General features: G+C 43.4%; 1 protein-coding gene across 5 annotated transcripts in view; it reads left to right on the top strand.

Moving 5' to 3' along the window:
* The first annotated feature begins 1,296 nt into the window (after nt 1–1,296).
* LOC147034344 (uncharacterized) overlaps nt 1,297–27,724 on the top strand; it is a 71,780-nt gene continuing 45,352 nt past the window's right edge. For 2 of the 5 annotated variants that reach the window (XM_085881156.1, XM_085881166.1), the window contains exon 1: nt 1,297–1,961. Coding sequence is in view for 1 of the 5 variants with exons in the window: in XM_085881148.1 (XP_085737274.1) it covers nt 18,134–18,166 (33 nt within the window). In the remaining 4 variants the exon portion in view is untranslated. Of the gene's footprint in view, nt 1,962–18,063; nt 18,167–27,724 lie in introns of those variants that run through there. The other 3 variants (XM_085881186.1, XM_085881176.1, XM_085881148.1) reach the window with 2 other exon arrangements.

Raw genomic sequence — 27,724 nt, 5'->3', positions numbered from 1 at the left:
GTGCATGATATTATAACATGTTAGATCGGGACATTGGAAGGATCAAACCATGCATGATATTATAACATGTTAGATCAGGTCATTGGAAGGATCAGACAATGCATGATATTATAACATGTTAGATCAGGTCATTGGAAGGATAAGACAATGCATGATATTATAACATGTTATATCAGGTCATTGGAAGGATCAGACAATGCATAAAATTATAACATGTTAGATCAGGACATTTGGAAGGATCAAACCGTGCATGATATTTTACATGTTTGATCGGGACATTGGAAGGATCAAACCGTGCATGATATTATAACATGTTAGATCAGGTCATTGGAAGGATCAGACAATGCATGATATTATAACATGTTACATCAGGTCATTGGAAGGATCAGAGAATGCATGATATTATAACATGTTAGATCAGGAAATTGGAAGGATCAAACCGTGCATGATATAATAACATGTTCGATCAGGTCATTGGAAGGATCAGACAATGCATGATATTATAACATGTTACATCAGGACATTTTGAAGGATCAGACAATGCATGATATTATAACATGTTAGATCAGGACATTGCAAGGATCAAACCGTGCATGATATTATAACATGTTAGATCGGGACATTGGAAGGATCAAACGGTGCATGATATTATAACATGTTACATCAGGACATTGCAAGGATCAGACAAAGCATGATATTATAACATGTTAGATCAGGAAATTGGAAGGATCAAACCGTGCATGATATAATAACATGTTAGATCAGGTCATTGGAAGGATCAGACAAAGCATGATATTATAACATGTTACATCAGGACATTGGAAGGATCAAACCGTGCATGATATTATAACATGTTAGATCAGGACATTGGAAGGATCAAACTGTGCATGATATTATAACATGTTAGATCAGGACATTGGAAGGATCAGACAATGCATGATATTATAACATGTTAGATCAGGACATTGGAAGGATCAGACAATGCATGATATTATAATATGTTAGATCAGGACATTGGAAGGATCAAACCGTGCATGATATTATAACATGTTAGATCAGGACATTGGAAGGATCAAACTGTGCATGATATTATAACATGTTAGATCAGGACATTGGAAGGATCAGACAATGCATGATATTATAACATGTTAGATCAGGACATTGGAAGGATCAGACAATGCATGATATTATAATATGTTAGATCAGGACATTGGAAGGATCAAACCGTGCATGATATAATAACATGTTACATCAGGTCATTGGAAGGATCAGACAATGCATGATATTATAACATGTTAGATCAGGAAATTGGAAGGATCAAACCGTGCATGATATAATAACATGTTAGATCAGGACATTGGAAGGATCAAACCGTGCATGATATTATAACATGTTAGATCAGGTCATTGGAAGGATCAGACAATGCATGATATTATAACATGTTAGATCAGGACATTGGAAGGATAAGATAATGCATGATATTATAACATGTTAGATCAGGTCAATATAATGTTACTCAATCATTCTCCTGATGATGAAGATTTGGAAACCGTGCCTCAACATTCTAAATTCCCCAAAATATAATTTACTTCTGTGAGGGAGTCGGTGGGGGGGGGGGCAGCATCACACGTCACAAAACCCCCTTGGGGGGGGTTAGGGGTGTATATTGTTTGGTAATAACATTAATAATTTGATGTTATCATAATCATTCGAGATTGGTGCAGTTATTTTTTTATGAGAAGGTGCCTTGGAAGGACGGACACAATAAGCTATCCGAACACGGATAATACACCCTTGGGGAGGTTGGCAAGTTGAAATCGCCTCAACCTCGATCGTTCAACTTCCATCATTCCTGCATAAAGACTCTTGTAAGCAGCTTTGTTGGCGAGAGAGAGATCGTTGCCGCTTACCTTGAGGCCTCGCAAATCAAGACGGCTCTGATTGTGCTGCACTCGTCTGAGGTAAACGCGATAAGTACAGAAATGCCTCAATCACGTCGAGTTTCCTCGAAACTTCTGTTCAGTTTCATCGCGACTATGTTTAAAAATGTAATTGTATGTTGGACAGAATTGACTGAAACGTTTGTGTTTGTAATAATTTTCTACGTCTGGAAAGTGTTCCCCATGAAAAGCCGTGATAACCTATTTAATACACCTCAACATGGAGTTTGTGCAAGACGCTCTCCCCCCCCCCTTTGGGGATCGGGGTTGGACCGTTGGGGGAGTTAAACCGCCACAACGTCCATCACGTGATCATTCGTCCTGTCAAGTTTGGTTGCGATTGGATTAGCAATCACCGAATGTATCGTGGTCAAAAAACCCACCAGACAGACAGACAGACAGACAAGCCGGAAGGCGGCGATGGGTCGCCGAGCATGGAAACTATAAGATATAGAGCAAAATGGATGTCATATAGTGGATTGGGAATCACCTTAAGATTATGCATATCAAATCTCATCCAGTTCCATCGACTGATAACTACTTGGTATCCATTTGAATGAAAAGTACCGAAAATGCGGTTTGATATCGGAAATCCCCAAAGTTCGAGGGGGTGCTGTGGGTGAACAAAGATCTAAATCGAAAATCCGGCTCGATCGTCTGTGCACAATGTATTCCAGACGATTAGTGTGAATTTTCATGACCATCCGACCATAACCCTAGGAGGAGTAGCGTTTGGCGCGAAGGCACCTCCAGCTCTCGCATATTATCGATTTTTGCACTAATTGACCTTTGACCCCTGACCTAAGCGAAATCGGTCAATATGTCCTGAAGCAAAGTTGTAGTACTCATTGAGTACCATGAACCTGCAAAGTTTCATTCGTATCGATGCACTCACCTGGTCGCTCGGGGGCCTTCAATTTTCACCAATTTTCGCACATACGACCTGAAGATCATTCGTGCCAAATTTCATAGCCCTATGTGGGATAATGGCTTTCGGAATTGATTTCGCATGAACGGTACCGATTTTGAAGGTTTTTCGGTTGTTGCTGGGGAACCAAAGCGTCCCTAGCAGCCATCATAATTTCCAAAGCACTAGGTCATAAGATGTACCTACCACCCGAGTTTGGTCAAAATCTGCCCACGTTTACGACCAATTATGCTGATGACAAGCGAACAAACATCCAAACAAACAGACAGAATTACTGACAATAAGGGTCACCTATTTTGGCGACCCAACAGACACCAAATTGCATATTTCAATGTGGATGTCTGTGAGTCCGATTTGCATTCAGGAACAACAATTATGGTTAACCATTTTGAAATTGCTGTTCTTTCATCTAAATGCTACTCTTTCATCTCAATGTGTGTACACACACACACACACACACACACACACACACACACGCACGCACGCACGCACGCACGCACGCACGCACGCACGCACGCACGCACGCACGCACGCACGCACGCACGCACGCACGCACACACACACCGCATGCGCAAAAGGCCTCGTTTAACATCCTCAAACGACATTTTGAAAGTCCTGTGTTGGTAACACAAATCAAAAGGCAAAACATATTCATGTGATCTGAAAATTTTGGTGGGAAAGACCCAGAGTTACAGCCATGGAAAGAATGCTTCGGATTAACATGAGGAATCTCTTGGTAATTCTTCGCAATCAGATGAAGGCTTTTGTTGATCGAACATTCTTCAGTTATGCTCCTCACCTGCTGGACTCTCTGCCTTCAAAACCCTAAGCTGTTAGGTGGGTTGACTCAGTTTGTCATCCTTTCGAGGTCGGCAAAAAAGTGTACCAGCTTATTGGAAACAGGGGTTCCTGCATCAGCGGCACAGCCACACTCCCAGCAATGAGACAGGCAGCAGCCACAGGCTGAATACGAAATTAAGATGATGACCATATCTGGTTTGGGTGCTTCTGAACATCAATGGGAAGGACATATCTGGGGCTTGTGAATGCATGGGGTAAATATAAAATCAACTTTTCTGAATTATATTTACTATTCATCATGTTGGATGGGGGGGGGGGTGAGGGGACTGTGAGGGCTGTTATACATACAGTACCGTAAACCTTCAAATATTGTGTGGGTGACGTTACTGAAAAATGCTACGATAGTTAAAACCGGGACAGTGAAAATTAAGGGCTTATGGGAAAAGGGGAGTTTGGTTCCTCTGCTTTCAGAAAATATAGAGGAAGGACGGCGGCAACCAGAAATAAAGACGTCATAATTTAAATAAACATGCAAAATACATATAAAGCACATTAACATTGAAACAAGAAAGACATCGTGCATCGCACGATACTTGTGAAATTCCTCAAACAAATTGGACCATAAAATAATTTGTGGTTGAATTAAATGACCAAATATGCAAATACCCTTCAAATTTCAAGTCAATTGCATGAAAATTAACAATTTTATAAATTCGGCCGATGTCGACGTTTTGGCCGATGTTTACCTTTTGACTGATCAGGTCAGGTATGGGAGCATGCGACGGAGCAGCACGTTGCTGCGTCGACTTTCTGCCAGTACTCCAGAGGCCACCGTCTGACCATCCCCCAAGCAGATGCCTGGCCCATCCCCAACTCCTTGAGATGCTGATCAACCTGCTGCATCCACGAGGCACGTGGTTGTCCCATTGGCCTCCTCCACTCACGAGGCTGCCTTGCTGAGAGAACTGGTGAGCAGGATCAACGTCAGGAAAATGAGCCGCATGTCCATACAGCCGCAGCTGATGCTCACGGACTATGCAGGTAACAAATCTCATTTGAGTCTCTCTCAGTAACCACTCGTTGGACACAAAGCCTGACCAGTGATAGCTAAGGATTCTCCGAAGAAACCTGGTACCAAAGGAATTAAGTCTCCGTCTCAGATCCCTGGTCAGAGTTCAAGTCTCACATTCGTAAAGAAAGACTGGAAGCGCAAAGGACCAAAAGACTCGGACTTTCGTCCTACTACACAGGTACCGACAGCGCCACACCCCATGATCCAGTGAATCCATGACTCCCCAGGCCCAAACTAGACGTTTATTGACCTCAAACTCACAGCCAGCAGAGACATGAATATCACTGCCTAGGTAAGTGAATCTCTCCATGACTTCAACATCCTCACCACAAACAGGCACAGACAAGATTGCAGCATCCAAGATGTCATTGAAAGCCTGGTCCTGAGTTTTCACACAGGAAACCCGTAATCCCAGTGGCTCTGACTCCTTAATCAGCACCTCGGGGGTCCCCAAAAAGATAGCCAGAGTCTCCACAAAGATGACTGCTTCATCTGCAAAATCAAGGTCAGAGATCTTGACATTCCCAAACGATGCACCAGAGATTGATCTCTCCGACACCATCCCCAGAATGCAGTCTAAACAAGTGTTCAGAAGTGTGGGGGCCAGTACACACCCCTGACAAACTCCATCAACAACTGGAAATAAGTCAGAGATGGTATCACCACATCATCTCACAGCACTCTCAATTCCAGAGTAACGTTCTCACATCAGATTGATCAGTTTTGGTGGCACCCATGAAGACCAAGAATCCTCCAGAGGGCATCCCGATTCACTGAATCAAATGCTTTGCAGAGATCAAGATCGGCTGCAAGCAGACCCTGCCGAAACTCTCGTCTGTGTATGGTAAGAACCCGAAGAGCAAGGATACGGTCAATTGTTGACCTCTTTGGTGTAAAGCCTGACTGCTCTGGGCGCTGGTGCTGAAGCAGATGGCGGCAAACCCTAACAAGAATTATCCAAGCAAAGACCTTGCCTGGCACTGAGAGCAGTGTCACCCCTCGGTAGTTGTTGCAGTCCTGGCGATCACACTTCCCTTTCCAGAGAGGGACAACAAGGCCCCTCTTCCAGTCAGTTGGGATGATGCCCGTGTTCCAGACAGAGCACAAAACTGCATGCAACGACACGAGTGCAGCATTTCCACCAGCCTTGAGAAGTTCAGCATGGATGCCACAGATCCCAGGAGCTTTGCCCCATTTCAACCTGTTCACCGCAGCCTGTGTTTCCACAAACGAAGGTGGACCACAGTTGATTGGAGGGTCAGATTGGTGGATTCTTGGCCCATGTTGATCTCAAAAATTATAATTGGTGGTTGAATTCAGTGACCTGATATGCAAATTCTCTTCTCATTTCAATCAATGGGATGAAAACTAAGGATTTTACAAATTTCACCTGTTGTTGACCTTTGGCCTATGTTGCCCTTTTGGTCTATGTTGACCTCAAAAATAATTGGCAGTTGAATTATATGACCTGATATATAAATCCTCTTCAAATTTCAAGTCAATCAGTTGAAAATTTAGGATTTTAGAAATGTCACCTTAGAGTCACAGTGAGGTCAAACATCCAAAAAATGATAACTCGAGAACCGAAGCAGCTACCAATGTCAAATTACACCACGTGATTCAGGAGGGTGGTGGATAGCGCTGATTAGATTTTGGTCAAAATCGGTCAAAGGTCAAGGTCACAGTGAGGTCAAGCATCCAAAACATTCAATTTTTGATGGTTTGGTACAGAATCATCGTAGAAACTTCTGGTTTGCGTCGCTACCTTCTCAAGAGACAGCTTTTATTCGACAAGGTCAGAGGTCAAGTTGACGATTTCGTAAGTACCAGTCTATGACTGCTTGTTTGTTTGTTTGTTTGTTTGTAGGCACGATAACTTGAGAACGGAAGAAGCTACCAATGTCAAATTACACAACGTGATTCAGGAGGGTGATGGCTAGTGCTGATTAGATTTCGGTCAAAATTGGTCAAAGGTCAAGGTCACAGTGAGGTCAAATATTCGACTTTTGATGGTTTGGTACAGATTACTCGAGAACGGAAGAATCTACCAAGGTTAAATTACACCACGTGATTCAGGAGGGTGATGGCTTGCGCTGATTAGATTTTGGTCAAAATCGGTCAACGGTCAAGGTCACAGTAAGGTCAAACATCCAAAACATTCGATTTTTATGGTTTGGTACAGAATCATTGTAGAAACTTCTGGTTTGCGTCGCTACCTTCTCTCGAAACAGCTTTTATAAGACAAGGTCAGAGGTCAAGTTGACGATTTCGTAAGTACTAGTCTATGACTGCTTGTTTGTTTGTTTGTTTGTTTGTTTGTAGGCACGATAACTCGAGAACGGAAGTAGCTACCAATGTCAAATTACACCACGTGATTCAGGAGGGTTATGGCGAGTGCTGATTAGATTTTGGTCAAAATCGGTCAAAGGTCAAGGTCACAGTGAGGTCAAACATAATTCCGTAAATTCATGTGGAGAAATGGAGTATTTTTGCTTCGCTCGACGTTACGAGTTCGTTTTAACTTCGATTTTAATTTTGTCTTCGGTTTTTGTGATCGCTCAGGACGCTTAAAACTCGGTTGTCGAAATTCTGGTAAAAATCGGATGTTTTGGAGACGTTTTAAGATTGTATAAAAATATTTCACTTGACGCATCACGGGTCGTCCCATGATGCAGTGCGCTCGAGCAGACGCGTCGTTGAGTTACGTAAAGGTATAATTGCGTGGAGAAATGGAGATTTTTGCTTCGGTCGACGTTACGATTTTTGATGGTTTGATACAGAATCATCGTAGAAACTTCTGGTTTGCGTCGCTACCTTCTCTCGAGACAGCTTTTATTAGACAAGGTCAGAGGTCAAGTTGACGATTTCGTAAGTACCAGTCTATGACTGCTTGTTTGTTTGTTTGTGAACAGTATTACGGAAAAACTCCTCGACGGATTTTGACGAAACTTGGTGGGGGAGTTAGGGATGGTCCAAGGATCATGCCATAAATTTTGGACTTGGTCCCCCTCCTCCCCAAAAAAAAATTGTTCGAGAAAAAAAATATTTTTTTGCATTTCTCCATGTTTTAAGTAATTTCCAACCCCCCCCCCCACCCCCCAAAAAAAATTTAGAGAAAAAAAATATTTTTTTTGCATTTCTACAAATTTTAAGTGATTTCCAACCTTCCCCCCCCCCCCAAAAAAAAATTGTTAGAGAAAAAAAAAATTTTGCAACTTTTTTTTCAACAATTTCGATTTCTTTTTTTTTTGCATTTCTACATGTTTTAAGTGATTTCCAACCCCCCGCCCCCCCCCCAAAAAAAAATGTTGGAGAAATTAACTATAACTGTCAGCACAGTTGACATATTTAATGAATAAGATATAAGGTTCACTTGAGTGACCCAGCAGTATTGGCGGTGGAGGTTTTGCACTCTCCCGAGTGCTCCCCCTCTAGTTGGGGCTGTATTTGTTATATTACTGCTTCACTCAGTGGATCTTCTATTCACACTTGTGTTCGTGTTTGTTTACGAATTGAATCCAATAGTCTATTGAGCATTTCACATACTCGGCTATTCCTGCACTCGTCGCTCTGTGCACCTGGTTGAGTTCTATCAGACCACTCTGTCCCTCTCCCTCTCATCTCGGCAGGTACATTCTCGGGATGTTCTGGTTTTTGTAGATCATTTTGTGGATGGTTAGGAGTTTTCTTGTTATCTTGCCAAAACGAAGTTTTTGCAAGAAATGTTAGTCAGCTTGTATGTTTTTTTTTTGTTTGTTTGTTTGTTTGTCTGTAATCACGTATAAAAATTCTGCAGAGCACAGTTATCATTGGAAATTTTTGTAACTTCGCATATCAGAGGCCTATAGAGGTCCCTTTCAGCGCACAAAATTTGGAAGGTCAAGGTCAAAGGTCAAGGTCACTTTGTCGCAAATCAGGAGAGTCGACGAAACCCTTATTTTTTGAGTAATTTTAATCTAATAGTCTCCAAACTTTATGGGAATGTAGTATATGGTCTGGCGCTCAGCTGATTAGTTTTTGGTGGCGATTGGCCTTGACCTTCATGGTTAGCACCTGAGGTCAAACATATTTGACCCCAAGGTCAAAGTTTCAAGTTTTAGGAACCATATCGTGTAGTACCTCAAATTAAACACCCCGATGAGTGCTTTCTAGATATGTCAAGCTTGAGACATGATGACGTCATTTGGTGATGCCATTTGGTGACGTTATGAGGCAAACGCATATTTTTTCATGGTTACTCTGTAGAACGATTAAGCCTGGTGTTGGCTTAGTGGTTAGGGTGGCGGCTTGGGATCCCAGGATCCTGAGTTCAAGCCCCGTTGGCTGCTTAATTAACACCAGGGGGTTAACTCAGCCTGTCATCCATCTGAGGTCGGCGAAGTGAGTACCAGTGTACTGGTCCCGGTGTATGCCCCGGTTAGAATAGGTGTACCATATCCCTGTGTGTCGTAAGAGGCGACCAGGGTTGGCGTCAGGAAGGGCATCCGACCATAAAAAAAAAACATTGCCTCAAGAAAAAGCCTAACCCCTGCACAGCAGGGAAAAATGGCTGTAAAAACGGTCATTTATTTTTTTTTTACTCTGTAGAACGATTCTCATCGGAATCTCTCAGAGGCAGATATTCCTCAAGGAGTCGCTCCTGGTGGATTGCAGCTCTGTTCACCTCAGTGTGACCTTAAAGAAGTCACACGTGGTCACCTTTTGGCAAGATACGGGTCACCCTGCGGGTGACATTGTTTTTTTTATTTTGATGTCGAACTTATTGATTTCTTATTGGGGCCAGTTTATTATTCCACAGTTGTATTGGAACACTGGTACTGCGAGTTGGTTTATGGCTTTGATTTTGTTTCTTGTGGAGAGATTTGAATGTTCTCGGAGAACCGTTTTACTCGTTTTAGCTGTTCTGTCAATTTTTCATCATTCGGTGCGGAGCTTTTAATCATCCATGTATAGGAGGTGTGTCACATTTCCTGTTTCTTTGGATGTTCTTCTATTCGTTGTTAGGGTGTATCCATGTCCTTGTTTGTTGATGAGGCAACTCAGTGGGTCCAGAGCCAGACGAAACAAGGGGGGGGGGGGAAAGACTGTCTCCTTGGAAGATCTCACGCCATATCTTCACATCTGGTATTCTGCGAATGGTCAAAATTGGAGTGTGTGTGTGTGTGTGTGTGTGTGTGTGTGTGTGTGTGTGTGTGTGTGTGTGTGTGTGTGTGTGTGTGTGTGTGTGTGTGTGTGTGTGTGTGTGTGTGTGTGTGTGTGTGTGTGTGTCTGCATCCATGTGTGCATGTCTGCAACTGCTCACTTCCATTAACAGGAAATGGTAGGAACTCAACACATCTCATCCACAGATATTTCTCGTATTTTTTGTATTTAGGAGAGTTCAATTTGCATCCAGGAACACAACAATTACGGTTAGCCCTCTTTAAATATGCCACTCTTTCATTTAAATGCTGAAAATTATACTTGAAAGACTTTCCTGTACAGATTTCTTCCAAGCAACAGCAGGTTAAAAGAGCCACTTCTCACAGAAGTGAGTTGCTGAAATCGCACACACAGCACATATGCAAAAGGCATTGTAATCGCATGCATCATTTCGAAAGTCCCACATTGCAGATGTCCACCAAGCCTGCCATGTTCACAGGAGGCACTCCCACAAGGTTCAAAGTCCATTAACGTCCTGTCCGTCGGGGGGGGGGGGGGGTTGGGTAGCACACACCTGTCCACTCAGACCTTGCATCAGCCCATATCATCAGGAATTTGCGGTTCAGGCAGAATTTGCAGTGTTCGGCTCGCTGATAAAGTTGTCCAACTCTTTCATTGTACAGAGGCACACCCCTTTCTCTCAGGTACTTTTCCAAGTATTTTTTGCCTTATTTTAGAAGCTTTGTGAGCCATTTTAGGAAACAACATTGATCTCACACACACACAATATCTTCTTCTTCTTCTTCTTCTTTCGGCTGCTCCCTTTAGAGGTCGCCACAGCGGATCATCCGTATGATCCGCATAGTGATTTGGCACATGTTTTACGCCGGATGCCCTTCCTGACGCAACCCTGGTCGCCTCTTACGACACAGGGATATGATACACCTATTTTAACCGGGGGTATACACCGGCCCAGTACACTGGTACTCATTTCGCCGACCTCGGTAGGATGACAGGCTGAGTCAACCCCCTGGTGTATTAATTCAGTGGCCCAACGGGGCTTGAACTCAGGACCTTTTGTATCCCAAGCCGCTGCCCTAACCACTGCGCCAACACCAGGCTTCTCTCACACACACAATATATGGTACTTAAAAGGTGCCCCGGACACTGCTATTTCTTGAGGTTTTGCACATGCGCACCGAGCACCCTGGGACAGATTTTGGCATTTTAAAAGTCTTGTATTGTTTCTCATTTCCTCTATAAATTTCCATTCATGTTACATTGACTTTTTTACTTATTTATCTTACAAAATCGAGGCTCATCGAAGAGTGAGTTATAAACAGAGGGTAAAAAGGATACAGTTGGACATACAGGTGAGGCTGAGAGGTTCAAGGAACTGAACCTCTTCCTGCATTAGATGACCATGTAGATAGGTGGGTTCGTTTGACAATCCTTACAGTCATAGGATCGTCAAATGACAAAATGAGACTGAGATTTGCCAGCATTGAACGACGTGTATCATTTTTCAGACCAACATCGAATCAAATCTTAATTTGGGATCTTCACATCATCTTTACATGCACTTTTTAAAATTCCACATGAGGGAGTATCTATTTAGTATGAATGCAAATATTGCACAAATTTTGACCCTCTCTACTCCCACTATATTCATTAGCAACCCCTTGCTCACTCCCCTTGTGTAAGCAATAAGTAGATAGGCCCTTAACAGTTAACAGTTGCTTTTTTCGGAAAAAAATTCCTGCACAGCTTGTCTGTGCTACCTTTTGCCAAATATGTTTGCTGTTCATGCCCGACGTGCTCCTTTGAGTTTATTTTCACACCTCGACTACCATACATGGATACCATAGACCGACCAGCTGACCTTTTCACCTTTGCTCACTCACCCTCCCCTGCAAAGCGAGAAAAATTGGCACAAGCACGTCCATGACGTGTGGAAGGCCTCTCTTATTCAATCTCAAAAGAATCAAGTCTATGTCACGTACAAACTGTCCTTAAAATGACACACAACAGCTGCCTTTCATCCTCCACAGTATGAACAGCCACTAATGGAAGTTCCAATGAATGTTTGACAAGCTTGCGTGACAATTTGAATGGTCAAGCGAGGAAGCTTTGGGAGTTCCACTCAATGTATGCTTGATATATGGTGAAATTTCATTTTAGTTCTCTTTTAGTGGTCATCTATTTATTATGTTCAGGTGGATGGTCAGGCGGTTTGAAACAGCCGGCTGAATGGCTGAGCGACAATATTCACAATTTAAAAACTCCTTTTAACAGCTATACAATCACAGGGCGGCAGTTTTTGGTTGATTCACATTATTTTGGAAATCGGATTAAACTTACTAGATGCCTTTAATTATAAGTCCGAATTTCTCATGACGTACAAGGCCTTTGTTCGTAGCTCAATGAAGTATTGCTCTCTCCTACAGGCTGTGATGTCCCCGTTTCATTCCTGGATCCAGTATAATTCAAAGCTCTTGACATGAGATTTAAAAAAAAAGTCAAAACGTAAGTTCTCTTCCTCTGAAGTAGACCTATCACACAGGTTGGTGGTCTCTCTTTTATTTTTAAACCTCATTCTCCAGTCGAGCTACTTCTGCTCTCTCAGCACTCATGCCTTCCCCTGCTCCTCCAAAATGTATGCATTCCTTCAGTGTAATCCTATCCTGATTAATCTCCAAAATCCAGACATTCCTCACACCTCAACTCTTTTATTCCTCTTTTCTCACGTTTTTGGAACCACCTTCCAGAGGCTGCTCAATCCCACTCTTAACTCCAGTGCTTCACGGTGATGGCGCAGGCGACCATCTCATGTCATCCTCCATGTCTATACCTGTGACATTTTCGACCTCAATGAACTATCCACGTTTCAAGCTCTCTGATGCAAAGCTTGCTATGTTCCTCCCCTCTCCTCTCACCCATTTTATTACCTCTGTCACCGAAGGTGGAAGGAGGTTATGTTTTCATCCCTGTGTTTGTCAGTCTGTCTGTCTGTTTGTTTCTATATCTGTGAGCAGGATATCTCAAGAAGTTATGGACAGATTTGGACGAAACTTGGTGGACAGATTGGGGGTGTGACAACGACAAATTGATTCAATCTTTGTGAAGATCCAGACACTGATTTTTTTCAAGTTTTTTTTTTTAATTTATTTTTGAAGTGATTCTTCACAACTGAGAGATGGAACCAAAAACGATATATAGCATGATATCTCAAAAAGTTGTGGATGAGTTCTGACAAAACTTGGTGGATGAGTTGGGTAATTTGACAAGAACAAGCTGATTCGATTTTGGTTCAGGTCCGGATCCAGATCTGGCCTATCAGTGGAATACAAAACATACTGTTCAGCCTGGTGGAGGTATGCGCTCAACCGAGTACCGTTGTAGTTTTATACAGGGTGTGTAGCATTGATATCTGACATTGATTTCTGTAATAAAACAAGACTGAACAAAGTAAATCATGTTTTAAGCACACTAGAGTGAAGTACAGATATGGGAGATTGTGTGGCATCATAGTTGTGTGCACAACCCAGCTCTGATTCTGAAAAATAACATCTTTTAAATGCTGTCCATCACAATTGATGCACTCCCTGCATTGAACCAGTACATTGTTCATTGCTGCTTTCAATGTGTCATTATCAAATGCAATGATGGCTTCAGTGTTCCTCATCATAAGTTCATCTATACATGTAGGAAATGTCTTGTAAGCCTGGCTCAAAAAGAAAACCTCAAAATCCCCCAGAGGAAGAAATCCACTGGGGTCAAATCCATAGATCGGAGTGGCCATGAAACAATACTAAACCGTTACCTGAGAAATTGCATAACAATTCTTGCAGTATGGGATGCTGCTTCAATTTGTTGAAACCTTGTCTGAAAACACCATATGTATGTATATATATATATATATATATATATATATATATATATATATATATATATATATATATATATATATATATATATATATGTATTGTTATGGTTGTGGAAATTCACAGCAGAACACCATTTAGGCTTCCCAGAGATCAGTTATGTCGGTAAGTGTGTGTTCAGATTAGATTTCCCCACCGATGTCTAAAGGGATTTATTTGTGTGATCGGGCTGTGATCTTTGAGTCAGCCATTATTCTTTTGCTATCTTTATTTTGGAACAACCACATCTGAACAACCACAACCGCCTCTCAACAACCACACCATCCCCACCACAGCACCAACCACAACCACTATCTCAACCACCACGCCATCCCCACCAAAAAGCAACCACAACATCGCCTCACCTTCATCTCCGTTACGCCGCCATCTTTTCGCCAGCCACAGCGAATCCCCCGGACGAGCGGCATCTCCGCCGACAAACACGGGAGCCAATGATTCCTGCAACGTCCGCGTGGTTGATGATTTCACCCACGTCCGCGCATGTCCCAGCTTCGCAAAGAGATCGGATCAGAATCACAAAAGGGGCGGAGCCAGCGGGGGGGGGGTGAGAGGTGGGAGATCAAACGCACCTTCAACGGACCCCATATAAAGGCGTGCTGAACGCCAAGCAAGCAGTCTGTCGGGGAGCTGCAGAGGAGTGGAAGTCTGGAGTCGAGCTGGCGTCGAGTCGGAGGAAGCCAGCAGCCCGACAAGGTTCGAGTCCAGTGGAGGGCAGTCGGAGTGCAGCCAGCCTGCCATGCTGCGCAGAACCACAGGTCGGTGGAGAAAGCCGGAGAGAGGTCGCCAGCCGGCGACAGAATGGTCTGAGCCAACGCTGAGGAACGGGCGGGCTCTTAAAAGAGCATCAACTCTCGAAAGAGCAAAGGACCGTTCATTCCTCTTAGGCGTCGTCGGCGAGGCCGAACCACCAGGCCGCACGGTGGGGCCTGGGCCAAGCAAGTCGCGCAGCACCAACTGCCGTGTCGACAAAACGTCGAGGGTCAACCAGCGAGTCACCACGAAGGTGGCATGTAGCCAGCACGGCCTCTCGGAGCTCTTGCGGTCTCCACAGCTCCGTGAACTATTAAAGGCCCACGAGGTCCAGTTCTGCCCTTTCCTTTCCTAGGGTTTTTCTTTGTGTGAATGTCGTGGCACCTTGTCCGTCAAGTAATGAACTGTTAAGTGATTGTGTACATAATAATAGAATGGTTGTAGTTCTTTGTCTTGCTCGTTTCTGCATTACTTTATTGACTACATGATTGCTTACGTGTTTGATTGCATACGTGTGTACAAATAAATGTCATTGTGTGAATGTTCACCTGTTTGTTGCGTCCTTTCCCTCAATTGAGCTGCCGTATTGCGTTTGGGATATTAGCTGGCTTTTAAATAGCCGATAAAGTAATCGGATCCGGTGGGGCTTGGCGATATACACCGCTCGGCAAATCGCAAACGGAGCGAGCTTCTTAAGCGGCTCGTTTCCAAGCAGGTGTCGTTGAGGTGTAAATCCCTGGCATTTCTGTCTGCGCGCATACTTAGGTAAATCAACAATTCGGCGATCGGACCCTGTCGCGCGTGGACAGAATAGTTGGCTGATTTACGGTGTGATTAAAAACACACCCGTAGCTGGATTTCGGCGTTGATCCGAAAGCTGTGACGAGGTTTGCCACGCCCGGTGGGTGCGCGGCTGCGATTAGTTAAAAGCGGTCGCTCGTACGCCGGAGTGGTGAGAAACCATAACAGTATATACACACATTAATGTAAATATATTGTTGTATTTTTATCTGTCTGTCCATTGATAGAATCGGCCCCACAAATAGGAACCCCATTAAATTACATACCGTTGGCATCCTCTTGGGAAATGGAGATGCAAGAAAACAATTTCAAACCTACAGGGTAGGGGATTTGTTGTGGGTGGAAGAGCCTAATTCTCTCTCTAAATGTATATCGTGTAGCGCCATCCGGTGGTAGGCAGTATTACAAATCATCTTCATTTCTGTATCGCCAAGATCACAATTCTGACACCCAACAACCACTCAAAATGGTGTCTATCCAAAGGCACTTAAGTCGTCCTTGTTGTGTTGTATTGCCTTCTTGTATCGTATTATTGGCTATTTTACCTATTATTTTATTTTAAATATTGTATGTATTTATTGTGACATTCTTACCTCCACCACCGAAGGTGAAGGAGGTTATGTTTTCACCCCTTGCTGTCTGTTTGCTTGTTTGTCTGTTTGTGTAGAGGATATCGCAAAAAGTTGTTGACGGATTTGGATAAAATTTTGTGGACAGATTTGGTGTGACAAGGACGAACTGATTCGATTTGGGTGAAGATCCGGATCCGGATCCAACTACGAGAATTTTTTAAGTGATTCTTCACCATTGAGAGATAGGGCTAAACTCATATACATATATATATATATATATATATATATATATATATATATATATATATATATATATATATATATATATATATATATATATATATATATACATATATATATACATATATATATACATATATATATACATATATATATATATATATACATATATATATATACATATATATATATATATATATATATACATATATATATATATATATATGTTGCACGATATCTCAAAAAGGTTGGATGGATTTGAATGAATCTTGGTGGACATGTTGGGTGTGTGGAAAGGATGAATTGATTTGATTTTGGTGAAGATCCGAATCTGGATACGAAAATTATTTAATTTTTAAAGTGATTCTTCACCATAAAGAGATAGGGCCAAAAACGATATGGTACTGTATAGCATGATATTTCAAAAATGTATTGGGCCGATATGTTCTCATGGATCAGGCATTACGTGGCGGAGGTTTGCACTCCACTGAGTGTCCTAGTTTTTTTTATAGTATTGTCGGTGCTAAATTAGAGGTGATGAATTACTTGGAATTATACAGTACCTGGCTGCCAAGCCTGGTGTTGGCTTCGTGGTTAGGGTGGCAGCTTGAGATCCTAGGGTCCTGAGCTCAAGCCCCGTTGGCCGCTGAATTAAAATACACCAGAAGGTTCACTCAGCCTGTTCATCCTTGCGAGGTCGGCAAAATGAGCACCAGTGTACTGTTAAGGGGGACACTGCATCAGTGGCATAGCCACGTCCCAACCAATGATGCAACCAGCAGCCACAGGCTGCACTCAATAGAGAAAGTACCTGGCTCTCTTTTTTGAAACTCTAAATTCCTTTTGCACAAGGGGGGTACGTATTAATTCCTCCAGAACGTGTGCATTCCTACTCATTTAATATCTACTAATTTAATGTCGAGTTCTACAATTTTAATCCACATTGGCACGTCACATTGAGTGCTCTGTCCTTCAAATCTTCACCTGAATTGTACAAAAATAATTAATTAATTATGCAGATATTTATTTCAAATACATACATGACAAATATGTCACATCTAAATGCCACACCCTGTACAATAATTAATTTTCATAAGTTACCTCCACTCGTTGTCCCCCCCCCACCCCCATGCACCTTGCTTGTATTCCTACGTTACACCTGTTTACATGAGCCTCGACTTTGTACACAAAAAAAGGCGTCTTAATCGTCGTTCTGTAAGAAATTATTGCAATTGCTCTTACTTCGAGCTGTTTTACCCGAAATAAAAAGATGACGGTCGAACAAGTTCCACTTGTTGGCGCCTTTGCCTTTTTAATTGTACGGACCACCTCGGAGGTCCAGTGGTCGTAGTCGGAGTGCAAAACTGATCGTGTTGTCCGTTTCGAGTTGTGGTTGTGACGTTCTCGTGAATTGCGTGTTTAATGTAAACGATTGGATGGGTGAAGGATGGATGCATCATATCTCGCAAGTATTCGAGTTTTTTGTTAAATTCACTTTAACTCAGCGTGACGTCACCAATCAATCCAAGAAGCATTTTTGCTGCACACGGTAGTTGTAACTTGTAGTTGTAGGGACCCTTTAACGGACTCAGAACGTGTACGTATTCCCACAATCCCACTTGTGACCCCCCCGCCCCCAGCCGCTCTCTTCCCTTCCTCTACCCCTTCCCTTCCTCTACCCCTTCCCAGATGAGATTTCCATCAGGAATTACTTTACAGTCAGCGATTGCGCGCCGAGCCGGCAAATTACGTCACCGCAGCCGTTTCTATGACGACGCGCCGCTCTCGTGCGCACGAGGTCACGTGCCCAGCATCGCGGCGCTCGTAATAATAAAATAAATATAAACACCGACGAGCCTTCTTGGTCACGTGACTCGGGCGTCGAATCCCTTTTTTTTGTACCAATGATTCCTCTCGAGCAGGTTCTTACCGCGTCTGTCTAAATGGCTGTCGATGTGACCGTTCAACCAGGACAGGTGCCTCGATGTCCCGGTGGATTGGGATAAGCTAATGTCGGGTTGGCGGGTCGCTCCTCGGTTTTGACGTGTCGCTCCTCGGTTTTGACGTGTCGGTGGTCTGCTTGTACCTGTGTCTGCCTGTACCCGTGTCTGCCTGTACCCGCGTCTGCCTGTACCCGCGTCTGCCTGTACCCGTGTCTGCCTGTACCCGTGTCTGCCTGTACCCGTGTCTGCCTGTTGGAGCTGATTATTATGCTTTAATTCGTGTCATCAAGTTTGATTGTGATTACCATTGTAGTTTATGACAAGTCTGAAGACGACGATGGTTCACGAGCGGTATTTGACGATGTAGATTGCTTCAGAAGTCAAGGATGAGACAATGTGATAATGTTTGACCAAGTTATAAAAATGATCAACATGGTGTGGTACTAGTGACAGGTTTATGAGCTGCAAAATGTCGAAAACCCGGTTTCGTTCAACAACTTTCAAAATTTGACCTTTGCATAACCTTTAAAGGTCACAAAACAATGTTGTGGGCATTAAAATAAGGAAACAGGATACGTGCTATAGCTTATTGGAGTTAGTTCGTTGAAGAAGGTAGAAAACCCGGTTCGATTCCCACAATTTTGAAAATTTGACCTTTGTGAACTTTAAAGGTCAAAGGTCAAGGATTATGACTTTTGGTGCAAAACTTCCTCCGGAATATTCCAGGAACAATATAACGTCATATAGGCTATATGGCATTTCGCACTCATCGGATTAACCAGACTTTGATGAAATCAGCGTAAAAACAAACTTGAAGGGGGCACCACGGGCAAGGTGTTCAAGATAGAGCAAAATGGTTTGAAGACTTTAGGTGGGGAATGACCTCAAGATTATGCATAAAAAATATTGTCATCCAAGCTCTCAAATTTTGGGCGGTCGTATGATTTTTATGTCAAAATTCGAAATTTTATAAGTTTGTGACCTTGTGACTTTGACCTTGGGACGAAAATGAAAAATCGAGCTCGGTGGAGCTATGCAGGTGCCATTGGGCTAACCAAATACCGAAACCCCTGCCAGATTCGACAAATCCCTCGGAGAAGATGGATTTTTATGTCAAAATCGCAATTTTCTAAGTTCGTGACCTTGTGACCTTGACCTTGGGACAAAAATGAAAAATCGAGCTTCTTGGGGCTATGCAGGTGTCATTGGGCTAACCAAATACCGAAACCCCTGCCAGATTCGATAAACCCCCTAGGAGAAGATGCAAATTGAAATTGGCTACCCCCTAAAAACACAATTCGCAATTTTCTAAGTTTGTGACCTTGTGGCCTTGACCTTGGGACGAAAATGAAAAATCGAGCTCTGTGGGGCTATGCAGGTGCCATTGGGCTAACCAAATACCGAAACCCCTGCCAGATTCGACAAACCCCTCGGAGAAGAAAATTTTTTGTCAAAATTCGCAATTTTCTAAGTTCGTGACCTTGTGACCTTGACCTTGGGACGAAAATGAAAAATCGAGCTCCGTGGGGCTATGCAGGTGCCATTGGGCTAACCAAATACCGAAACCCCTGCCAGATTCGACAAACCCCCGAGGAGAAGATGCAAATTGAAATCGGCTACCCCCTAAAAACACAATTCGCAATTTTCTAAGTTTGTGACCTTGTGGCCTTGACCTTGGGACGAAAATGAAAAATGGAGCTCTGTGGGGCAATGCAGGTGCCATTGGGCTAACCAAATACCGAAACCCCCGCCAGATTCGACAAAACCCTCGGAGAAGAAAATTTTTTGTCAAAATTCGCAATTTTCTAAGTTCGTGACTTTGTGACCTTGACCTTGGGACGAAAATGAAAAATCGAGCTCCGTGGGGCTATGCAGGTGCCATTGGGCTAACCAAATACCGAAACCCCTGTCAGATTCGACAAACCCCCTAGGAGAAGATGCAAATTGAAATTGGCTACCCCCTAAAAACACATGTTTTTTGGGCGTGGCTCCGCCCATAATGGGCGCACCACGCCCATTTTCAGGAAAACACAACTAGATCATGATATAAACCTCCCACCAAAATTTTGTCAGGATCGGATCAAAGCCCACGGAGCTATGCTCAAGACAGACAGACAGACAGACAGACATACAGACAGACACACAACAATAACGAATATAGTGGTCACTTATTTTTTTCGTGAACCAATATTTTTTTCGTGAAAATATTTTTTCGTGAACCAATAACTGGGCATGTCGATAGACTAATAAGCCGATAACCAGTAAATACAGGTTGTAAATTTTTATGGACGAATAAGTTTGACAATTTCACTTGAAACAATTTTCCCCACCCCTCATATCAATCATTCTCGAAAGAGCAATATTTTAATATTACCTTTGTTTGTGCATTCACTACCTGGTATCATGTATTCATTGCAGTGTTGTGGCATAGTCCTTGGTGCCTTCGGTTGTCAATCATGTGACGTAACTTTACAAAAGTTTATATCAACGCAAGCGTTGTGTGTTAGGTTCATAATTACTAGTTTGTGCGTGGCCGTACGTGCAAAAAACGAAATCAATTGTGACGTCATCGTACCGTGTCCTGTCATTGGTTTGGTAAATATATGGCCATAACTTGGGAACCACTGTCTTGTCCGATTAATATCAAACCTTAAAAAGGCACATACTCAGGTCCCAGCAATATACCTGGCAAGTTTCAATTAGATCGGACCAGTGGTTGTCAGTAAACAGCAGTCACAGACAGACACACAGAGATTGCTGGAATTACAGATAGACTAGTGCATGCCCGTACGTGCGTGGCTGTACATGCAAACAAAAAAAACTTTCAAACCTCGTGCTAGAAACAACAACCACACAGGCCGTTCCTTCGCTCTCGCGTGCCCGTACATGCAAAGAATATTAAAAAAAAAAACTTTCAAACAACCACACAGGCCGTTCCTTCGCTGTCGTAAACGACGACTAGTTTGGGGCATTGTGTTTAAGAAAATCGAGAAAGTACAGAAATCGAGAAAGAAAGAACACAGTAAGTCGATAAATCGAGAAAGAATACAGTAAGTCGTTACTATCCGGAAGTTAAGTCCTCACTGTCCGGAAGTTCGCACATCGCAGTTACGATTATTCGCAATTTAGTTTTAATGGCCAATTATTCAATTAGTGCCAACGTATTTTGCCTTTTCGCAATATCATCGCAAGAAAAAACACAAAGAGAAGAGAAGAGAGAGAAAAAAAAAAACTTTCAAACAAATACACAGGCCGTTCTTTCGTTCTCGTAAACGATGACTGGATTGGGGCATTATGGTTATCTATAAATACGCATAAGAAATCGAGAAATTATTAGAATACACTCTCCGGAAGTCCGTATGTTGTAAACCGTAATGGGGAACGCGGCTGAGAATCTCTTCCCCATCCGCCACGCCTATGCAGTTACATGTCCTGTCATTGGTTGGTAAATAAATGGCCATAACTTGGGAAACACTTGTCCGATTAATATCAAACCTTGAAAAGGCACATCCACAGGGCCCAGCAATATACCTGGCAAGTTTAAATTAGATCGGACCAGTGGTTGTCAAGAAACAGCAGTCATAGACACACACACACACACACACACACACACACACACACACACACACACACACACACACACACACACACATGGATTGCTGGAATTACAGATAGATTATTGTGCAGGATTAAATAAAAGTGTATATAAGGTTTCACTTGAGGTTCCCTCGAATTCTGTTCGGAGACATGGCAATATTTCGGCCTACCCTGAACCATCACTCCCCCTTCGGTTCAACAAATGCCATTTACTGTCCTTTACTCTCATCTCCTTCCAAACCAATGAGCTCTATCATATGGAGGAGAATGCGTTTGCTGATGAGGCCACGCGGCCGCCATGTTGGGACTCCCGACCGACCGAAAGTTCCATCGTAAACAAAAATCAAAGATTAGCAGGTTTTCAAATTAGCTAAGTTTTTTTTAATAGTACTTTCACGTTGTGGTGAGTACCAAACGAAGGTTTTAAAATAAACTCAGTTTGTTTGTTAAATCAGGCTTTTTCATGTTGTGGTGAGTAAGTACCAAGATGGCGGCCGGTGATTTCAGTTTTTTTTCATCAAACCAGTGATCCAGTTGTATTTAAATCAGTGTCCCAAACGTCTTACTCTTCTTATTTCACACGACCCTATAATGTCTCTGTCTCTGTCTCTGTCTCTGTCTCTGTCTCTGTCTCTGTCTCTGTCTCTGTCTCTGTCTCTGTCTCTGTCTCTGTCTCTCTCTCTGTCTCTCTCTCTCTGTCTCTCTCTCTCTCTGTCTCTCTCTCTCTGTCTCTGTCTCTCTCTCTCTGTCTCTCTCTCTCTCTGTCTCTCTCTCTCTCTGTCTCTCTCTCTCTGTCTCTCTCTCTCTCTCTGTGTCTCTCTCTCTCTCTCTCTCTCTCTCTCTCTCTCTCTCTCTCTCTCTCTCTGTCGTCCCTCATGCTTTCGCAATAAATATCTCCCTTAAATTCCATCAAGTCTCCAACTTCCACTCATCTCTCAGTCTGTGGGATGTGGAGGAGGCCTTTGCACTCTGGTTTTCATGTCATTTTCCCTTCAACTCCCCCAATCCGTTTTCCTTTTCCACACAATGGAAAACGGGTCTTCATTAAGATGAGTCAGTCGATGTGAGTCCGCCATTCATCGGGCTCATTCTTCACGACCTCTTGGTGTTTGGTGACAAGCACGTGGTGCCAAATGAAATTAGAAGAATTCTCAAGACTCGGGTCAAGAAAGACACTCACACCTCCAGCCCACTCAACATATCCCACCATGACGACCGGAATTGCTGTTTGGTAATTGGTTCGTGGGTGCCAGCAGTGACCACTATTTTCGTTGTGTCTGTGTGTCTGTGTGTGTCTGTCTGTTTGTGACTCTCTCCAGAGCATAGCTCCATGACGTTTGATGCGATTCTTGATGAAACCTGGATACAAGCTAGATATCATGGTCTAGTTGTGTCTTTTTGTGTGAGAGGCGTCCCACGCCCCTTGTGGGTGGAACCACGCCCACTTGAACTTTTTATTTATTTTTCTCGATTTTTTCTCGCAATTTCATTTCCTAAAAGCTGTTTGTAATGTCCCTAAGTACAACATATTAAAAATCCGATTTGATTTGGTCAATTTTGACGGAAGAGATAGGTTTTTACGGTAGGGCTTCCTCAATAATTCCCACGAACCATCATCGCCTCCCAGCTTGAGAATCAATTTTTGAGAGTGACGCCCTCAGAAACCTCCAACTTGATTTAGTACTGTAATTAAAAATGCAAAATGATGTCGTGGAAATGTGGCTCAGAATTGATATCTGGGTCAATGAACCAAATGACACAAGCTTTTGAATCTGAGCATGATGGCATGTTATTAACTCCATTCCCACTGCGAGATTTGAGTCGTGCAACTCCAGTCGAACGGGAAGGGTGCAATTAGAGCCTTTGGCATCCAGAGGCCATCTATTTATTACATATGAAATTGTGGATGTGGGGGCTAAATTGAGAAGAGGAATTGGAAAGGAAAATGATAGGAAAGAGGAACGAGGGTATGGGAGTGTCGAAGGAGTGGGATGAGTAGGAGGGAATGTTGGGAGGAGGTTGGAGTTCGGGAAGGGAACACACATTTTGTGGATTGGGGTGGGGATCGAGCATATGTAATAAATAGATGGGCGGGCCCAGCACCTGTCATCTATTTTAATATAACAGTGTTATTAATAATCTAATTCTGTGAATGACCTTCCAAATCTGGAAAGATCATATGCTTTTGATGGACTGCTCAGTACAATGGGAACCAATTGAGGGCGACCGGGAATAAATGAAAGCAAAATGTCTTCACAATTAAGATACAGATCTATTTCTGACATATGCATGTAGCATGTACAAATGAAGTGTTTCCTCCAAAGAGACCACAAGACCCCCCAAAGAGACCACAAGACCCCCAAAGAGACCACTTTAACGAGACTCGGTGGTGTCATGGTAGAGTCTATGCTTTGAGTCCTTTGAGATTTGAGGTTGGTGGTTTGAACCCAGGCACACCAAATAAAAGACTTCCAGAATGGTATGTGCTGCTTCCTGGCTTGAAGCTCAGTATTTAAAAAGGATAGAGAATGAGCAAGCAGCCTTCGGCTGGCAACCGTTTCTTTGGGCCTCATGTCCTCCTACTGTGTTGAAACTCTGCCTTGGAAGTGAACTTTTCTTTTCATCATGATTATTATTATTATTATTATTATTATTATTATTATTATTATTTTAGATATCACATTTGCAAGAGTCAGTACCACTGGACTCTTTATATTCGCGGCTTGCATTGTAATAATAATGGGTTTTCTTCGTGACCACAATTATGGGTTTTCATTTTCATGTTTATGATCGTATGTGGTTAATATAACATGTTGAGAATGTTAACATTTTGCAGTTAATTGAAAGTATTGTCATGAGTCAGAGGTGCGTCATGGCCATGATCGTGCAATTAACTGCATCATGGGTATCACCAAGGTCCCAATGGTCCAAAATTATCCACTAGCTGCAGTTCAATTGCAAGAATAACCCCAAGTGGTTCAACAGGAGCAATTATAACAGCTAAATCTACTCCACGTGGTGAGGACTTACACAGAGAGGGAAGAAAAGAGCCAGTGCAGTGATAAAAATAAACTACTTTATTTAATAAACCGTGCTCATCGAATATAATTGGAGGAGGTGTGTGTGTGTGTGTGTGTGTGTGTGTGTGTGTGTGTGTGTGTGTGTGTGTGTGTGTGTGTGTGTGTGTGTGTGTGTGTGTGTGTGTGTGTGTGTGTGTGTGGACAAAAACTGACCGAGGAAAGGGACAAAAACCGGGGGACTCAGCTCTGGTGGTAGTAGGTGCAAGCATGGGTGATGAGGAGACAATAAGTAGGACAATGAGATGAAGGCACACGGACAGGTCGACCAATGGGGCAAAGCAAGAATGACAAAAAGGTAGGCAGACAGGCAGGATGAACAAGCAGAAGGCAAAGACAGGCAAGCAGGATGACCCCCTTCACCAGCTCTCCTCAGAGTCCTCATCCTTCTCAGTTTACGTCAGACACTTTTTCTCCTCAGTCACTTCGTTCTCCTCTGACTTACACCTACCTGATCAGGCTCCTCCCTCTTGGACAACGCTCCGCCCCGCTGGGGAGATCTATGCTCCGCTCCTTGGGAGGCGACCAATGCTCCTCGCCTCCCTCTTGCGCGGAGTCTACTAATGCCCTCTGGTAGAGGTTGACATAGAGGCTATGCACACAATTTCCTAAACCATAATTCTTAACTAACAATTACCATGCACCACCCCCTGTATGGTGCACATTCAAACGAAACAATTCTTAAGTTAATGGTTCCATATTTATTACATCAAGATGACGAACTACTCGTACACGGACCATGCTACTCTATACATTCTTATCTGCTCTATGGTAATATCTACCCCTCACCCCCATTCACAAACGTAATACAGCATCCCCCCTCCCCTCCGGGACTGTAGCTCCTGAATGGTTCACTGCATGGGCAACAGCTCCAACCTTAACACTTAAACTCACACTTAATTAACTTCAACAAAATAAATCAGGAAGAGCTGTGGGAAATGAGCGTAGCTAAATTACTGAACCTCCTCATCATACTACACCCTTAATTACAAGCAAGATTCAAAAATGTACAATTTTATGTACAGTGGATTCTCCCCTCTTGTTTCCTTGCTCAGATGTCCTGGGGCGGTGAAAGAATGGCTCTGAAATGCAATAAGCAAAAAGGCCTACCTTATGGACGATTAAACGAAACAAATACAATCCCATCCAATTGACCATGCTCCCCAGTGGATGTCACCTGCTCCAGCTGTCAGCTGAGCCCAAATACCCAATTTGAAACTACTGAGCCAATTTCACAGGCTACGTGCTCTACATAGCACATGTCAAGTTGCATGGGACCGAGTGGAACATTCCCACATTCAAACACAAGAACAACATCCAGCATCAAATTCTCTACAAGGCCATTGCTTCACCTTTAAACACAGCACGTGTGGCCCTCAACGAGGCAGCGGGGAGGTCATGCACAAATAGGATGGAGGTGCTTCAGGCTGTGGTGCCCGCAGTCCAAAACAAGTCACCGACTTCACAACTTCTTTGCTCCTCCCCCCCGCCCCCGCCCCCCCCAACTTTTTGGCCTCCAGCAGCCAAACAGCTCCCTTGCTGCATGTGCCACTGAGGAGGATCTCCACACACACACACACACACACACACACACACACACACACACACACACACACACACACACACACACACACACACACACACACACTCTTGGCCTCTCCCCAGGTCACCAAAGGTCTCCATACCCATTGGTCACCCACACCAGACCCTCTTCCGGCCACTCCCCCCCTCCTTCCCGAACTCCAGACACCACTGGCAGCCAGGGGAGAGTTACAGTATGAATGATGTTACAGTATGGAGGGGCTGCAGTATGAATGAGGCTCCTCCAGAGCCTCATCCATACCTGCGGACACATGTACCTTCCCCACCCACAAAACCCCAAGTGTCACTCCCCTCCTGCCATACAATTTCTAGCACCTGCAATGCAAGGTACTGGGTACTACACTGTCATGCCCTGCATTCATGCTAATAATCACACATACACTCAAACAAAACACAATTCCTAACTAACCATACACATCACACATTAACCCTTTCCACCCGATCCACATGCTTGACTCTCATGGCCACTCTTGCCCGTCACCCAAACCAATTCCCCAACTTACCTGCATACCCCCAATAGCAAAGCATGGCGAGTCCTGACAATAGAGAAAGGTAGATTTAAAAACAAACCAAATTACCACCGGGGAGCCCGTTCATTACCAGGAGTGTCTGGTGCAGCCATTCTTCCCATGAAACCCATTCCAAATTTCACCCAGGGCTCTCTTACCAAACTGAAAGCCCTTAAATCATGGTGGACCATCTGAGGAAGGTCACACAGGCCTCTCTGGGCCTTTTCCAAGCATTCCATAACGTTCCACAGATGCTCCAGTAGTGTCCGGTGGGCTGTAATCGTACCCAGTCCATGTGGATTGACCTACGTCCACAGACTAGCAGCTCTCTATGATCTCTATCACTTTTTTCATTCATTATATATGATCTTTATCCATCTTATCCATTCGTTCTCCATTATCTTTTGTCAGGTCAGGTTAGATGAGATCTGTGACTTGCTACAGCTACCATGTAAACCGAGACCAACCTGTTCTATGGTCGGGTTGTCGGCGACTAAACCGCCTCCCCCACCAAGTTTTTTGGTGAGGAGGGTGTATGATATGGACACCCAGCAGGATGAAAAACAAAACCTGTCAAAGGGCGGAGGAGCTCCTTGTGAGCCAATGGCCATCCATATCTAGTGATCAGCTGTGTCTGCAGACGTCTTATTGCAGTTGGGTTACTTTTTATTAGGAGGTTAGTGGCAGGATTTGCACTCCAGCCACTGTAAAACCCTTCATTCCACAAAACTTACCAAAAGCATTAAAAAAACAATCTGAAAACACACTCCGTGGGAGTACCTCCTGTGCAGCTTCCCTTCACACTC

Source organism: Eptatretus burgeri, chromosome 1 (assembly GCF_056783735.1).
Source record: "Eptatretus burgeri isolate ZD-2024b chromosome 1, Ebu_testis_v1, whole genome shotgun sequence".
In the NCBI taxonomy this organism is placed as follows: domain Eukaryota; kingdom Metazoa; phylum Chordata; class Myxini; order Myxiniformes; family Myxinidae; genus Eptatretus; species Eptatretus burgeri.
This window is presented reverse-complemented; position numbering and strand designations above follow the sequence as displayed.